Raw genomic sequence first — 18,248 nt, forward strand, 5'->3', positions numbered from 1 at the left:
TTGACAAAGACTGAAACTTTATGACAGAGAGGGGCTAAAGGAGTCCAGATCTGAGGTTGCATCCTCAGATCTTGACCTAAATCAGAGAACCACCACACAAAACCCTAAAAAGGGCCCCAAACCCATAAATGAAGAGATCTAACTAAAAGAGAGCCAATGTAACAACTTGTTACCTCCAAAATGATGCCAAGACAGAGAAGAATTCGGATCTACAACAGCCCCTTGCTCCAACTTCTTGAACTCCAAGCTTTTTACTCCCAAAAATCCCTCTTCCAAGCTAAGAAGCACACAAATATAGAGGGCAAACACGAATTAGGGTTTCTGAACTCAAGGGAGGTTGTAAGAGAGACTAAGGGGAATAAGTGATCCTTAAATAGGGTGTAAAACCCCGAAAATTAGGGTTTCATCTTCCAGCTCCTACTCGTCGAGTCCCTTCTTGGACTCGGCGAGTAGGTTACTTAAACACGTGGACCAACCCGCTGCTACTCGACGAGTTGGGCAACCAACTCGTCGAGTAGACCTTGAATTAAAAGATCTTATATCCAAAAGAAATCAATAGCTGCGAATCAGGGCGTTACATTAGGCTTCTTCTTGCATTGGCCCATTAGCGATTTTTGATCCATGTGGGCCCACACATGTGTTTACGGCCCAAAAGAGCAAGGATATGGGTTTTCGGCCCAATAAAGTTCACAATAATGTTTACGACCCATTAAAATTTAACAAGGAAGTTTTAGGCCCAATAAAGCACATGAAGAGTCTTATGGCCCAAAAATCTATTGCTTAGTGAATGTGGATTCAATTAGGGCCCAAATGTGAATTCTTAACCCAAAATAATTAGGTTGTGGGTTTATTGGCCCATTAGGCCCAATAAAAGGATCCTGGTCCAAAAAGATGTTTGAACTGGGAATTTAGGGTTACAACCCAAAGTAGAGTGTATGAAATGTATCAAATTAGATTTTTTTGGGCTTCGCGAGTGAGTTTTGATCTGAATATTTGTTTTTGAAATGAATAACATGTATAGCATCAATCTTAAAGTCACAATATACATCAAGAGTTGATCATACATAGACAGAATTTCCTAGCCCAAAATGCTAGTTGTGACATGGCAGGTGGTAGTCGGAGAGGATATTGCCAAAACGTGACAGCCGTCGGAGCGGCGGTGGCAACGGACATGAGGAATGACAGAAGAACAAGGGGGTGGAAGGTTTTGCCATTACCGGAGAAGATAGAGGCAATAGCCGCCCCGGCGTCGACCTTGAATCACGTCTTCATCGGCAACAAAACAGCAGCGATGGTGCTCAGCTAGCTTGGTGGCTCATGGTGACGGTAAGGACTCATTGGTTTACGATCTCGACGGTGAAGGGAGCGGCGGCTGGAGATGAGGGGGTATAAGGGTGGAGGCGATCTTACTGCTAGGGTTAGGGTTTAGGGTAGTCGCATGGAAGAAACACGGGAAGGGAAGGCACGGGTTTAAGGCCCATAACTTTCAAACAACATTCCATATTGACGCTTTTAGTCCTTACCCTTAGATTTATTTCAGCTTAGGTCCATATTTTACTCTTTAGCCCCTACTTCCAAAAATCTACTCAATTTAAATCCAATAATTACCAAACAGCCCTTGCTTCACTAAATTCTTTACATTTCAAGTCCTACTATTACAATATAGACCCCAAACTCTGGATTTTATATCATTTAACTGCTTATCGCTAACACTGATAAATTACTACCGATTTAGGGTTAAAATAAAATAAAATATAAAATACATCTCGAGGTTTTAGGGCTCATTATTTATTTATTTATTTATTTATTTTTATTATTATTATTATCCTTATTTGTTTCATTTTTAAACGGAATGTTACATATGAATTAACGTATATGTTTGATATTTATTGTATTTGTTGTAGTTAAAATATGGAAATATTACAAAAAATAAGCGTTCAAACAAAAATTATTAATGTTTATGTTTAAAGAGGTTACAAAAAAAAAAAAAAAAAAAAAAAAAAAAAAAAAAAGAGGCATTCAAATAAGAAAAAAAAAGATATTTTTTTAGGCTAGAAAGATGTCAAAATAAGTTAGAAGACTCTTGTCTACAGCTGCACTGGGAGAGGACACGCAGACCTTTTCAAATTTGTGGTCTTCTAAAAAAGGAATAGTCTGCGAAGGCTAACGTGTACGCACGTAGAGGTCAAGAAGATCTGCAGACAAAAAACAAACACAGCCTAACTTAGTAGACCAAAAGACGCCAATACACAACATTAGATCGAAAGAAAGTATTGTGCTCGCCATTGATGACTATTATTGCTTTTATTGGAAAAAATGTAAGTAGGGTGCTGTAGAAAACAACTCAAGAAGGTACATTGCTATTTATTGCATTTAGCGATTGTTTCATATCTATGTATTATAGAATTTCTGCTACACCATTGTACTTTGATAATCTACCTAATTATAGCATTGTTCTTTACATTATATTTGGAAAATTCTACCCAATTATAGCAGTGAAAATTACTTTGTATTTGGATTTGGATGATATTGCTATAATTGGACAGATTTTTCAAAGTACAATACTGAAGCAAGAAAAAAGTAGGATGCTATCAACAAAAAAATCAACAAAAGTAGATCGCTATTTGTGCCAAAATGCTTTAAAGCTATTTTTATGCTAGCCATAAGATTGCAAAAGAGCAACAACAACAACAACAAAAAAAAAAAAAAAAACGTTCATATCAAGCATAATGACGATTGACATCCACAACAAATATATACAATCTCAATAATAAGGACAAGAACAACAAGAAGAAGCATATGTCACTTTGCATACTTGAGGAAGAACCAAGATATCATGTAAAGGAGTTGGGAGAAAGACTTGCCTCAGTTGTTGATGTGATGTTTGCCATTGGAGAAATCATTAGTACAAACTCTCATCTGTATCTCATGTTAAAGAGCAATAAACTTGTTAGTTTACCTAAATCAAATAGGAACTGGAAAAATATTTTAGAATTAATGGCATACCTATATATTGGGGAATATAGCCAACTAAATTCTGGATTCTTTTATGTTCAAAGAAATCTTTAAAGCTATGCGGAGGGTAAAAAAACCGATTACGATGTAGGAAGTAGTCTCCTGAAGTTAATTGAAAAGCAGACAGATCTCCACCAATGATATGTTTCCACGACTTGTAATAACTCAAAGGATCTTCTTCATTGTCTCTATCATTGTACACTGGACTGACTGCGCACTCTCTTACCATTACACCACTATCTTCCTCTTCGTCTAATATGGTAACACTAACTTCATCACCATTTTCAAGCTCATTGTTCCCAAACATCCAATGACTTAACCATACCATATCTTCATCAGTTTCTCGGACAGCAATTATACGACCAAAATATATCCAGGTGCGATTTGTCGTCACGTTCTGTACTTTTATTCCTAATGAACTACCCTTCCCTGTGTCTGAAAATGTATGCACAAAGCATATATTAATTCCTTGTATTCTTTTATTCATGGAGGACAATGGCATGATGAATGATATTGATGAATCATTGCTTTTATGAGGTAACCAATCTGGCACTGCTTTCCCTGGAAAACATGTGCTAAATATTCCAAATTCATAATACATCTGCAAATGAAACATAAGATTGTATGAATTTTAGGCATATTAGTCTGTGATTGTGAATTTGATACAAACAAAGTCGAAGAAAGAGAATACATGGACTGGGAGTTTCTTCGCACGGAACCGTTGGTCTAAATCAAAGATCTTCATCTTCTGGTGTTTCAAATGTTGTAAATTTATCCACCCCAAGCTACTGAATATCTGGTCATCAATTTGTGCCATAGCTTCAATTTTTATTATGCCTTGAACTTCAGTCAATGACTCCGACTTCCAGTAACACACAGCTGGTAGTGCTGACATTTCTTGAGGAAATGTTATTTCAATAAGTGAGAAACACAGTTGAAGAAACAAAAATTTGATTGTACATGGAAGGCACAAAACGGACTTCAACAGCCAGCATCGTATCATACTGAGTACCTCAAGCCTGCTAAGGCTTCTCACACAATCCGGGAGAGAATCAATTGGATTCTCATCTAGTTCTAATTCCCTCAATGCTGACATGCAGCTGAAATCCATAGGAAAGGATTCGGTAATTAAATTACTGTTTCTAAGTGACAAGGTTACTAGTAAAAAGGCATGTATATTTGTGTGAATACTAGCTCTGCAACTGTTTAATGATATAATTCTAACACTTGTTAACTTGCTAATACTGTTTGGAAGGTTTTTAAGTTTTTCACAGTAGCTCATATCAAGAAGATCCACCAATTGATTCACACACTTGAGTCAAACTTGCACATCCTGCTAATATCAACCTCTCAAGTGCAGGTAGCCCAGAGAAGCCACCGACTCTAACAAGCTTGCAATAGCTTACATTAAGAATCTTCAATGACCTAAGAAGCTGTTGCATTCAAGATTATTAGCATTTAGCAGGATATCAATCGATCCACTAAAAAATGAAGAAAAAGCCCTGAATCCCATACCTGTGGCCGCTTCCAAAGCTGTGTCAGATTGCTGTACGACAAGTCAAGAGCAACCAAATTTTGCATTGGTAAGTTGGAAGGTATATAATCTAATTGGAATCCATGCATACACAACCCCCTTAAACCTTTAGGGAAATATTTGTAGGATCCTTTGAGTTTTACATGATTGAGTAGGAGTAGATGTAGTTTATCCATCTTACTAAATGCATTTGTTCTTATTTCGATGTTCTTGCAATGAGAAGATGAGATCTTTAGAACGGTGTGGGTTGATGGACCTATTCCGAATATCATGTTTGTATCATTGTCTTCAAATTCATGCTCCATGACACTACTCAATCCATGAAACGGCTTTTCCTCCAGCATTTTCATGTCAAGGACAAGACCTTGAATTTTTGTTGTGCCCTAGTCACGATGATAATACATAACAACGATATATTTACTAGTAATTTTTAATAGATGAAACAAAATAATGAAAGCATATGTAGAGTATATATAGTATGTTACCTTTTCTTGTAACAGCAAGTTGAGGGACTCCTCATGATTCCACACTCGACTGCGTTTCCATGGCTTGTGAGGTGATTCCTTAAAAACTAAATCTCTCCCCATCTCTTGAACCAGTTGATGCATCTTCAACTCATTTCTTTCTCCAATTGTGAGAAGACCTCTATTGATGAGCTTTGTTATCCCATATGATGTGCGGATACCACATTCCTTTAATATTCTTTCGGTCACTTCTCTATCTCTTCCAACAAAAAAGCATGCAATATGCTTAAACAATTCTTTGCAATTTTCAGATGGCAAAGAATCAAAGCTAATCTGCAGGACCTTGTGTACCTCTGTATGAAGTTCTCTAGTCTCTAGCAGTTCAAAGGTATCATTCCATATGGCTACATCTTCATTAATTAATGAACTACCCAAAACTTTAAGAGCCAATGGATTTCCTCCACAATACTTTGAAGCTCTTATTGCCTCTTCTTTATAACCTTCCTTGGGTTCATAGCCTCGAAATGCATGCCAACATAAAAGTCTTAAAGATCCGCTATCACTTAAGCCGTGAAGTGGATGCTTTTTATGTTTCGGAGGAAATCTCATGCAAAATAATGCACATTTTTCTGTTAGGGACCCATCTCTGGTTGTAATGATAATCTTGCTTCCAGGATGAAAACCTTTTGCTCCAATCAACTCATCCACTTGCTCAGAGTTATCAACACCATCAAGAACCAAAAACGTTTTTTTATTAAGTAATGCTTTCTCAATCTTAGATGTTTGAACATCTACATTATGTTCTTCATTCATTCTTTTCTTAAGAATGTCTCCAAGAAGCTGTCTTCGTAAATCAAGTAGTGCACGTTTTTGTCCTGCACATCTTCTTTCAATGTCTTCAAGAAAGCTACTTCTTTCAAATTCATGGCGATGCAACCTATAGATATATTCTGCTAGAGTTGTCTTTCCAATCCCCGCCATTCCCCAAATTGTGAGAATTTCCACAGTTTCTGATGATCCTCCTTTCAACCAGGAACTAATGGTATGAACAGAAATGTCCATCCCAATTAGGTGTGGGATTTTACTCCGCATGTGTAGTTCCAGTTTACTACTAATTTCCTTAACAAGTTCTTCAATGACCACCGTCTCTCGTCTGAAAATTGAATATAATTTGATGAACAAGTCACAACCCAAGTATATCCATATAAATGAAAGTAATCAAGAATTTTACTTTTCTTTGTTTATTATAACACTCTGGCCTAGGCTCTACTATGATCTGTTTTGTCTATAGTCGATGATACAAAACTGACAAGAATTTTGTGGAAATATAGTATAAAAGTATTACCTGCCAGTTGCATTTTTTCCTTTCAAATCAGCAATTTCTGTAAGTCCTTTCGTCCACGTCTCCAGCTTACAAGCACCTTGAATTTTCTTCTCCGCATCCTTTACGGACTCAATCCTCTGTTTGTATGCAAACAACGCTTCTCCAAAAGTGCTTTCTTGCTTCCTGACATGGGTCGGCTCCACGTTGTAAAAAACAGGAAGAACAATATGGTCAGAGACCCGTCGTTGCTCAAGGATCATCACGAGCTCATCCAGGCACCATGTTGAAGATGCGTAGTTCTTAGATAGCACGAGTATTGAAGCACGAGAGCTTTTTATAGCTCTTGCAAGCTCGGGTTTAAGTTCTTCTCCAGTTTCAACCTCTTCCTCATCAAGAAATGTAGAGATGTTTTCATTCACCAAAGCTTGGTAGAGGTGATCAATGAAACCAAGACGAGTGTCTATCCCTCTGAAACTCAGGAAAACATCATATGTTGTTGTTGCTGCTTCTTCTTCTTCTTCTTCTTCTTCTTCTTCGTCTTCTTGTATATCAGTTATGATGGCCATGCTTGGAAATTGAAATTTTCACGAGTATGTATGAGCTGGGAATATAACTTTCCTTGCTTTTTAAACGATAAAGAGAAATCACAGAAGTGCTTCAATAAATTAAATATCGTTCTTCGGTGTGAAGAAGATATTAAAACACAATTAGTGAACAAATACCGTTACACAGGAAACTGACCTTCATCTATGAATTTACCAAAATCTCTCAAACACTTGAGAACGATTTCAGAGCTCTGTTTAGGGTTTCTAGTAAAATGTCGACTAAAAATGAAAAGCAATACTTTTATATGTGGAACATCTACATTAAGCACCCCGCGTCTTCTAATCTTCCGGTTAAGTCTAAATCTTTTGCATCTGACAGTTTGGGTTCTTCCAGTTCCGTTTAACACAATATCAGCAACACTTTAAAATAAACATGCACAAGACCCTTCTGGTTCCAAAATTTACACTAAAGACCCTCCTGATAGCAAAATTGACAATGAAGACCCTCCTGATTGTACGCACTTGGAAATAACAAAGCTTCTCATCCGAGAGATGAAACTTGTAGCAGATCTCAGTGCAGCATTAAAAAAATGTTCCTGGGAAGAATTATTTGTGTGCCCATTCTGACTCGATTTTTGGTGCTATTGCTGAATTTGTTGACAATTCAAGAGATGCCAAACAATATAAGCCTTTCGTCACCCATTTGGCTATCACATTGTAAAATTGTTTATCTTTATTTTTCTTTTTGATAATTATTGTGTGTGCCCACATAACTCTTATTTTATAATATGGCTTAATGCATAAAATAGCAATGTACTTCCATTTTTTATAGCATCTATTTTTCATTTCTTTCTATTACAACATTGTACTTAAAAAAAATCTTATTAAAAAATTCTAGTTTGAAATTTCTGCCCAACTATAGTATTGTATTTTTTTAATGTAGAAATTGTTTGTAGCAGCAACATCTACTCAATTATAGTGGTGAAATTGCTTTGTATTATGTAATAGGAAAAATAAAAAGGGATGTTATAACAAATAAATAAAATGGAAGTATGTTGCTATTTCTAATATAATAAAACTCAATTGCTTGTGTTTGTAATTATCAGGTTGGATATTTCAATTGACATGATATATTCGAGCATTGTTGGCAAATAAATTCCAATGCTAGCGGTTATAGATGATGGTAATGGGATGAGTCATGAGGAGATTTGAAAATGGTGTCATTTGGTCGGAAGCAACCTGATACATATGATCCAAATTATATAGGAAGATATGATGTTGGATTTAAGGTACTTCTTCCTTAATTTAGGAAAAATTGTCTAATTTTATTGAAATTAAAAGTGTGTGTGCTATTCTTTGCATTTTAACCCTTTCACTTATATTATTTTCTTTCAGACTGGAATAATGAGACTTCGAAAGGATGCATTTATTCTTACACAGACGACAAACTCCAGGTCAATTGCTTTTCTTTCACAATCACTAAATGATGGATGTCTTATTTGAGTCTGTGTTGTTACACGGGATTGGACAAGGTTTGAAGGATTATTTTTCAATGAGCATGAGAAGAGCATTCATGTCTTTTGTATTGTGTAATTTTCGAATATACCCTTATGCACAAGTCGGTGTATAAAGGGAAATAAGGAAACCTAGTTCGAGTAGGATACTAGTGATGGGTTTTATAGGTTATAAAATTATGTGCTTGCGCAATTTCACTTAATACTTAAGGGAACATGCAACCTAAAGTATCTATGTCGTAACACTTTGAATGTAACATACAATGAACAAAAAAATTAACATGGAACCTAATGAAACCCTAGTATAATTAAAATACAAGAATTAGGTTAACATACCTTTGATTTGTTGTAGTAAACAAATCACTTCAATCCCTTGTGTTTGTTGGTCTTGGAAAGCTAGCACCAAAAGGATGATGTCTTTAATGGCTCACATCCAAAACCAGAAACCCTAGAATAAGGATGAGAGAGGATATATGAGGGAAATTATGTTCATATGCTTATAGGTAATGTCATGAACAAAATTTGCAAGCCAATGGGTCCTATTTATAGTTTAGGTAACTTACAGGCAAAGCAAGATTTGAATGTTTTAATAATAGATTTAATCATAATTTAAATTCTTTCCTTTTATGCAACCAGGAGGCTTCCATAAACCCTAGAAGAGCTCCTGAAAACGTCCATGTTTGGATGGTTCTAGAATTGCCTCTTTTATTCAATTATTGAACAATTACAATTCACTCATTGCACCTTTAATAAATTTCAATTAATCACGAATTAATTCCAGATTAATTCTGATTAATAGTTAATCAATTCTAATTGATTTGACATTAATTTATTAATCATATAAATTAACAAATTAATTTTTTAACAATTGATCTCATATTAATTTATTAATCACATAATAAATTAACAAATCAACTATCTATTTCCAATTAATATATTAATCTTATAATATATTAACAAATCATTTTCTTGCAATTTTTCGTTAGTTTATTAATCATATAATAATATAATAAATTATCCTCTCTATACAAATGTCATTCTAACTAAGTTCTAGTTATTTCTAGTCATGAGGGCAACCCAAAAAGGAATTAGATTCTAATTAAAAGAGTATACCAATTTAGTTATGAGCTTAGACACCTTAATCCAACAACTAGGAGTTTAAGTAAGAGTCAAGTTTCCTTGGAGAGCAAGGATTAGGATCTCTATAAAAGCTATGTATCTGTTATGATTAGTCTGATTAAGAAAATTGATAAGCATTGTTTGTAACCCAATTTTTGAGTAATTTTCTTGAGTTATAAGAAGCAGTAGTTTCAGTTTTGTCAATTGTGTTCAACAATTGGTATCAGAGTGGCAAGGATAGATGGCTGGAGAAGACGGTGGCTTGGGTGGAGATGACAACAAAGGAAAATGTGAGGCGAGTACCAAGGATGGTCCGTCTATATCATTCCAAGTTCCCATGCTCAACTCGACAAACTACATAGTATGGACGATACGCATGAGAGTGATCCTAAATACGCACCAAGTCTGGGATGTCATTGATCCAGGTGCGACGGAGCCTAAGAAGAACAACATCGCGATACTGGTGTTCTTTCCAGCAATCCCTAAAGATCGCATATTACTAGTTGGTTCAATGGAGATGGCAAAGGAAATATGGGAAGCGATTAAAACACGACATGTTGGAGCAGACAGGGTAAAAGAAGCTCGACTTCAAACCCTAATGAACAATTTTGAGAATCTGAAGATGAAAGAAACAAGTACCATAGATGACACTAAGTGAGACTAAGCTTATCAAGAATTTTCGCACAAGTCTACCAATGAGATTCATACATATCATAGCCTCGATTGAACAGGTCCTTGATCTCAAGACTATTGGATTTGAGGACGTGGTAGGACGTTTATAGGCATATGAAGAACGAATTGGGTAAAATGATCCAATCAGTAAGCAAATTATACTCATGTTTAACAAGGATGAACATGTTGGATTGGGTGTCTAAGCCTATAACTATAATTGGTATAAACTTGAATTGATAGTAGCACAGTCATTTTGAGTTGCCCTCAAACCTAGTAATCGGATAGGATAACTTTTAGAGAGAGGGGGAGAGATTAATTTATTATGTGTATAATAAATTAAATAAATGGTTTATTAATGCGTTACAAAAATCATATATTAATTAATAATTAATCATAAATTAATTGGAATTAATTTTGGGATTAATTGGATTAATTAAAAGTGTAGGGACTATTTGGTTATTTATTGAAAGTTTAAGAAGGAAAGCCCAGGGACCTCATTGGATGAGGTAGACGAAAATCACTTTGGCACCAAGCTACCTTAGCTATATAAGGTCATAGCCCTTCACAATTTCGTGTACTCCTTCCCTAAAGAAGCCTTGGATGAATTTGGCTATCTCTTCTACTCTTTCTATATTCATCATCTTACTAACTTGGGTATGATTCCATTAGAGGCACGACAATTATGGTGTTTGCTTCCAAGAGATCAAAAAGAAGGTGTTCATTGTTATTTGCTACAATAACTATATAGGTGTGTAATCCTTAACCCTAATTCGTTATTTTCGAAAATAGCCTATTGTTCTTAGGGTTTCTTTTTGATGTTCTTAGTTATAGGTTCAATAGAGAAAACATAGATCCTTATTAGGGTTGCATGCACACTTAAAATTTTAAGTTTATTTGTTTTGCATAAAACCCATCAGTGGTATCAGAGATTAGCTTGTTTTCTATTGAATTTGCTATAATGGTTGAATTGATCAAATTAGGGTTTATGGAAATTAAACCCAAAGAGGCCCAAAATTTTGATTTTAGGGTTAGGTTTTTGAAACCCTAATCTTGCCCCCTATGTTTCGAAATTAGGGTTAGGGTTTTAAAACCCTAACCCTCCTCCTCAAGATTTCGACTCTTAGGGTAAGGGTTTGGAACCCTTACCTTCCTCCCCAAGCTATTTTCGAAAATTGGTAGGTAATAGGGATAATTTAATTTTGGTAATTATCTTGGATAAATCCTTTACATGATTTTCGAAAAATCTAGGGGTATAAGGATTAAGATTAAATTAATTGTTTGATTCAATTAGTTTATCCTTATTTGATTTAATATAATTACTTAAATGTTAATTGATAGATAATCATTAAATCATTTGGTTTATTTTTTAAATTTGAATTTATTATTTAATTTTCGAAATTTAAATATAAACATAGTATTTTGAAAAGTTTTAAAATATACCTTATAATATATGTAAAATTAAAAGTTTAATTATTACTATATGTATAAGACTAAGTCAGTCGAATCGCTAGTACACCTCATTCACGAAGTTTGTGAGGAGTATTGGGTGTTGTTGGGAACATTCACATAAAGCTCAATACAATCTTTTGATTTCTATCTAAGAGCTTGTTTAGACTTAAATTAGAAGGTTAGGTTATTTTCAAAGAGCTTGTTTTGAATTTAACAACTAGGTGAATGGGAAGTGTTAAAGCTTGTTAACACTTTCAAGTACCAACATAGGTGGAATTGAGTAGATATCATTTCATCTTTGGAATCACATTGCTAAATTGTCTTGAATAGAGTTGGAGTTCTCACAAATCTTGAATTTATCTTACTTAATCAATTATTCACTTATTATTTTAGACTTTTGCTCAAATCATTGCATACCAACCCCCCATTTATGTGACCATTATTGTATCTTGCACAAAAGGTATAAGCATTTGTCCCGTGTCTCAGTGGATCAACTCTGCTTACCTTGTATTACATTTTTAGTGCAAAATAGCAGTGTTTTTGGAGTCATTTTGTACCCCTTTATTTGTTGGGTCTGACACACCTAACATATTGGCGCCGTTGTCGGGGACTCGGTGTTACTAATTGTTTATGTCAAGATTTTTGTGAGCAAGTACATCTCTATAAAAAAAACACAAAAAAAATGTGTGGCTCGGAAATGAACACTCCTTTCATTAATGACCAACTTTCTGAGCTAGCCCAGATATTTATGATGATTGGAAATGACCAAAGTGTGCAGCCTACAACTATTCCTTATGAATTTTGCACTCAAAATGGACATTATACCAACATATTTCCATATTCACAAGGGGAATGGGAAGAAGTGCAGGAAAGGGGAAGCTACTACTGGCAAAACCAATGGAGTTATGATCAACCTCAACATGATCAATGGTGGGAAAACAACCAAGCTTGGGGAAACAACCAATGCCAAAACCCTTACCAATCTTGGGGAAATGACCAATACCAACCAACTCCACAGTTCCAACAACAATATCCTCTACCTCCCCAACAAACTAAAACTTTGAGCATGTCCTTGGAAGAAATTGTTAAAATCATTGTCACAACTACCCAAATCTTCCAAGAAACAACTAAAGCTAGCCTCAAAAGCTTAGAGCAACAAATTGCACAACTTACTCAATCTGTGAGTATAATGGAAGCTCAAGGCAAATTACCGTTGCAAACTGAAGAGGACCCAAGGCATATCGTTTCTACCGTTACCTTGAACGATAGGAAATTTTTTGATGATCCAAGATTGAAATTTGAAGACGAGGAAGAAGAGGAAGAAGTAGAAGTGGATAAGGATGTCAAGGAAGCTATAGAGGAGGTGTTGGAGGTTGACAAAAAAGAGGCTGAGCCACCCACTACCAATGATAAACTCCTTTCACTAGTAGAGCAACCACAAGAGCCGGAAATGAAAAATCTGCCAAACCCTTCAAAGGATATGTATGCCGAGAAGGAAGACACCCAACCAGTCATCAACTCGACCACCCTATCAAAGAAGGAAGGTTTGATCACCTTACTGGACAAGTACAAGAAAGGGGTCGGTTGGACGATTGTTGTCATTAAGGGTCTAAGTCCAGCATGGTTTCCACACAAAAAGAAAGTCAAGTACAAGATAAGTGTTCAATTGAAGGAAGTGGCGAGAAGGTTGATGTATTGGAGAGCCCTACATACTTAGATTGATGCATATTCAGGGGCCATGTCGAGCCAACGACTTTAAAAAAGGGCGGATAACCGGGAGGCAACCCGGGGGTATTTTTGTCCTTTCTTTTGTAACTTTTTAGTCTTTGGTAAATTTCAATTTTTTTTAATGTCCCGAATAGTTTTTAACTTATTTTTTTATGCCTAGAAAATGAATCCCCGGCTCCAAAAATACTTCACGGATAGCTTGGGGAGGATGAAGCGGAGGTTCACACCACAATTGCGAGGCTCCAAGAACGATTCGGTAAATTCTTTCCATATCTTTAATCGTTCATATTTTACTTAAAATTCAATTGGTGTGCATTTGTGACTGTTTTGGACCCATTCCCAACCCAGCTACCATCCTCCACCACCCCCGATAATTAGATGGTTTAGCTCTCTCCAAGCATCGAGGACGATGCTTATTTTAAGCTTGGGGAGGGGCATCCATCCATGTATAGATCCCGTTGCATGTAGGTTGCATGTAGTTTTGTACATTTTGCATTATTATTATTATTATTATTATTATTATTATTATTATTATTATTATTATTATTATTATTATTTTGCATAGAAATTTTTTTTTTTTCAAAAATCAAAAAGATTTTCTTTCTATTCTATTTTTAACATTTTTGCATTTTGCATCTAAATTTTTGTTTTGCATTGCATAAAAAAGTTCAAAAAATAATAATAATAAAAAATAAAAATAAAAAATATATTTTATTCTATGTTTATTTTGATCAAACCCCAAGCAGTCGAATCTTCTCAAAACAGTTGAGCTGGTAAGTAAGTCGTTTGCCTTGAGATTAGACTTGCTCTTTTTATTGAAAATCTAAAAGCAAGCTAATCACACACGAACACACCTCCCGAAGCTACTTGTGCAAAACAGAAAGTGAGAAGATTGTCAACGTTGGAGCATAACAGCAGGTATGAGTCAATTCTTTGGTACACATGACTAGTCTTATGAGTAGTAAATGCTTAATTGAACTCAAAATGCCAAATTCAAAAATTCATAAAAAGAATACAAAATTTCAATGTTCCGAGCCTTCCAACGCTCTAAAAAGTCCTTTCTACTCATTCCCTTTTATATACCTTGCTTGGGGACATATTTCCAACTATACCTACGGATCTTTGCATGTTAACTTCAGTCCTCCGACAAATGTCTAGAAGCCCTCACGGTAATAGACCGCGAGATGTCCCACAATAGAAAAGTCAAGGATGAAAATATAAAGAAATAGGCCTAGCAAATAAATTTATTTGTATATATTTGTTAAAATAAATAAATAAAATAAAATAAAATAATTTATTATTAAGTTAATCTGTGACCTTTGGGACTCGAACAAGTAAACTCTGAGGGGTGTTCTACACCTAATCGCCTAAAGCTAAATTGTTTGGGACTGATTGGGTTGAAAGTTCGCTACACGGGTTCCATAGAAAGTCATGAACTTAATAATAACAAATAAAGCTAATCTGTGGCCTTTGAGGTTCGGGCAAGTAAACCCGAGGGATCTTTTTAAATCTAGCACACTAAGGTCATTTGATCTGGATGTGTTGATTGGAAGCCCGTTACACGAATTTCAAAGAAAGCCATGAGCTTTATTTGTAGGAAAATGTAATTAGATAGTTTGTATATATTTATGTTTATAGTCTAATTGAATATTATGTTTAGGAAAAATGCTTGGCTGCCAAAAGATTCCTTTGGACTTGGATTTGAACTTATGACATTGGGATTGAATGTTAATTACTTTGACTGGTGTAAGTGGTTTGAAATTTGTAACCAATCTGGGTAAATATTAAGGAATTTTTAGAAGATGTTTTTTAGAAAAAGATTGTTGTTAATCAACAAATAGCTGGAGTCGATCATTGTTATATTTTGTGAAACAAAGATGATTGAGCATGTTTTGTCACATACAATTTCACGAGAGTAAGACCATAATTTGTTCCATGAATTGACTTGATGATATTGAGAAGGAACAAGTGTTGTGATCTTTGATTCTGTTGAGTTGCATTAGGGAGTGGCTAAAGTCTTATTACTATTGATTATATAATTTGAGACTAAAGCCAAGTTGACTCAAGGCACGACAGGTACATTCTCAACTATGGTACAAAAACAGGGTTAATTGGGTTGGATCTTTTTCATGTTTGTTTTGATTTCTTGCATTAAGTTTCAAAAGTTTTGATTTTGATTTTCTTTTCTTCTCTTTTATTTTATTTTCTCCGGTTTAATTTTTTCTTGTTCTTTCTTGAGGACAAGAAAGGTTCAAGCTTGGGGAGATTTGTTAGATGCATTTCATGCATCCATTTTCTAGTTTTACTCCATGAAAGTGCATTGCATATAGGCTTAAACTCATGCATTTTGCATGTTTTTCGGGATTTTTCATGAGGCGATTTCATTCACACATTTTTGTGATATTTCAGGGACTTTTGGAGGTAGGATATTGTTGGAGGAGGTAAATGAGAGTTGCGGACAAAATTTCGGGACTTGCGGAGCACCCAGGAGCAAGATATCAAAGAAATGAAGATTTTGGCTTTACAAAGATTTACACGGCCATGTAAATGGAAGCCTTGCGTTTACACGCCCGTGTAAACGTAGATTTCTGCGCAGTGTATTTTTGCGTTTATGCGGGCGCGTAAACGACAATGTTAATTTACGCGGGCCGTGTAAACGTAAATGCGGGTTTTAAAGCAGTTTTTCACCATTCTTAAAGGGGGGAACCGATTTTTTCTTTAAGGGGTCGACTTTTAGAGTAGAGAAACCGATTTGCTTGAGGATTTTGAAGTTGATTAACACTTGGGAACATTTGATTTCATTTTGTAAGAACTTTAATTTCATTTTCTAGATTTGTGATCTTGTTCTAGCCATGATTGGCTAGAACCCTAGTTTCTCCAACTTCATGTCTTAACTTCTTAGTTGTGATTTCAATCATTTGAAATGATGTTTGCTTTCAATTTCTATCTAGTGAATTTGATTTTGTTTCAATCAAATTTTTTATTCTAATTGTGATTCTTATTGGCCATTTGAATTAGGGTTAGGTCATTCAAGTTATCTAATTGCAAAATCTGTAATTGTTTTGTAAATTGTTCTAGGTAACAAGCACTAAACTGATTTCTATTGAATGAATTTAGTGTAAATCTTATTCACACACTCTTACATTCCCAAGTTTGTGAGGACTATTGGGTGTTGTTGGGAACATTCACATAAAGCTCAATGCAATCTTTTGATTTCTATCTAAGAGCTTGTTTAGACTTAAATTAGAAGGTTAGGTTATTTTCAAAGAGCTTGTTTTGAATTTAACAACTAGGTGAATGGGAAGTGTTAGAGCTTGTTAACACTTTCAAGTACCAACTTAGGTGGAATTGAGTAGATATCATTTCATCTTTGGAATCACATTGCTAAATTGTCTTGAATAGAGGTGGAGTTCTCACAAATCTTGAATTTATCTTACTTAATCAATTATTCACTTATTATTTTAGACTTTTGCTCAAATCATTGCATACCAACCCCCCATTTATGTGACCATTATTGTATCTTGCACAAAAGGTATAAGCATTTGTCCCGTGTCTCAGTGGATCGACCCTGCTTACCTTGTATTACATTTTTAGTGCAAAATAGCAGTGTTTTTGGAGTCATTTTGTACCCCTTTATTTTTTGGGTCTGACACACCTAACAAAAATCCCAAATGTGGTTACTTTAGGAAAAATGTTAAAAGTATGCTAATCCATGAAAACACACATCATGCTTTATATGTCGTTAGTAGAGTGTGTGTGGTTAACCAGCACACTAATAGGGACTATAAAGAGATATGATGGGTATCTCGAGAATTATCATTGTTGATGGAGCGTGTGTGGTTAACTGGCACACCAATGTGAGATGATGAATGACATCAAGGTTACCAAGCGGGTTTCATGGTTATTCACATCTCGTTTATGATCCTCGGCATCCCAGTCACAAAGTGAGAGCATAATCTGAGATTAAACATGACATTGAATAGATTCAATGAATCTAAAAAGATCTAGGAGTTTCATAAGATTGAAATTGGTAAGAGCCTTACCTATCTAAAATAGATTCGAATTTGATTACGGCATCCCTCTTCAAAGTTCGAATAAAAAATATGGATCCCAGCCTTAATTTAAAATTTATGGGTTAATAATTAATGATTAAAATCAACTAAATTGAATTCTTTTTTCTCCTATTATAGATGTCGAGTCAGGACAATAATGGTCTTCCTCGTTCCTATGGAAATGGTTTTCCTCTTCCTTCTGAAGATGATCATACACACTCTGATCAAGGTGAAAGTATGTTCCCTTCTTCGAGAAATGGTGGAACCGAACATCATGCTTATTCAACTCTTCCACCTCCTCCAGTGACTCTCCCCATGTCACGTTTTCCTCGAGTTGAAAGATACAAAACTACTCAAGCCCTGTTGGCATATAGACATCAAGATGGAAATTCTATGTGTGTGCATTATCTGGAAATGAAATCGTACATTAACAAATTGGATAGAATGGGTGTCGTTTTCCCAAGGGTGCAAGCCACTGATTTGGTTTTTCTTTCACTTCCTAAGTCATATGGTCAGTTCATTAAGAACTTTTATATGAGGAACCTCGACGTGACCCTAATTGATCTGACCCAGATGTTGATTGTTTCTGAAGCAGAAATGATTAAGAGCAGAAATGATTAAGAGTACAAATGAAGCAAAGGTGATTGAAGGGTCTAATTCCAAAGTTTCCATGGATATTGACAATGGTGACAATGATGGTCCACAAAAGATTTCTTTTCTCAATGGAAAGGGGTCAGCCAAGATCAGACCGTTTGATCGTACGGTAAAGAGAAATGCTAGTTTTGAGATAGTTCCATGTGCTAACCCTAAGGAGTCCATATGTTTATATTTC

At 35.3% G+C, this 18,248-nt stretch overlaps 1 protein-coding gene across 1 annotated transcript; it reads right to left on the bottom strand.

Moving 5' to 3' along the window:
- Positions 1 to 2,011: 2,011 nt before the first annotated feature.
- LOC145130941 (disease resistance protein RPV1-like) lies at positions 2,012 to 7,138 on the bottom strand. Its single transcript, XM_079065689.1, has 7 exons — positions 6,359 to 7,138; positions 5,035 to 6,166; positions 4,531 to 4,932; positions 3,707 to 4,448; positions 3,007 to 3,616; positions 2,865 to 2,919; positions 2,012 to 2,195 (listed from the first exon to the last, which is right to left on the bottom strand). The coding sequence occupies exons 1-4, from the start codon at positions 6,901 to 6,903 to the stop codon at positions 4,299 to 4,301; spliced, it is 2,229 nt and encodes a 742-aa protein (XP_078921815.1). The 5' UTR covers positions 6,904 to 7,138; the 3' UTR covers positions 2,012 to 2,195; positions 2,865 to 2,919; positions 3,007 to 3,616; positions 3,707 to 4,298.
- Positions 7,139 to 18,248: the final 11,110 nt, after the last annotated feature.

This window comes from Lactuca virosa, chromosome 8, assembly GCF_052849685.1.
Source record: "Lactuca virosa cultivar CGN04683 chromosome 8, Lactuca_virosa_CGN04683_v6, whole genome shotgun sequence".
Taxonomy (NCBI): Eukaryota; Viridiplantae; Streptophyta; class Magnoliopsida; order Asterales; family Asteraceae; genus Lactuca; species Lactuca virosa.

Coding starts and splice junctions, on each gene's coding strand:
- LOC145130941 (XM_079065689.1), bottom strand. CDS start 6,903: ATGGCCATCATAACTGATATACAAGAAGACGAAGAAGAAGAAGAAGAA. Junction 6,167..6,358: donor GGAAAAAATGCAACTGGCAG/GTAATACTTTTA, acceptor TTCAATTTTCAG/ACGAGAGACGGTGGTCATTG. Junction 4,933..5,034: donor ACTTGCTGTTACAAGAAAAG/GTAACATACTAT, acceptor CATCGTGACTAG/GGCACAACAAAAATTCAAGG.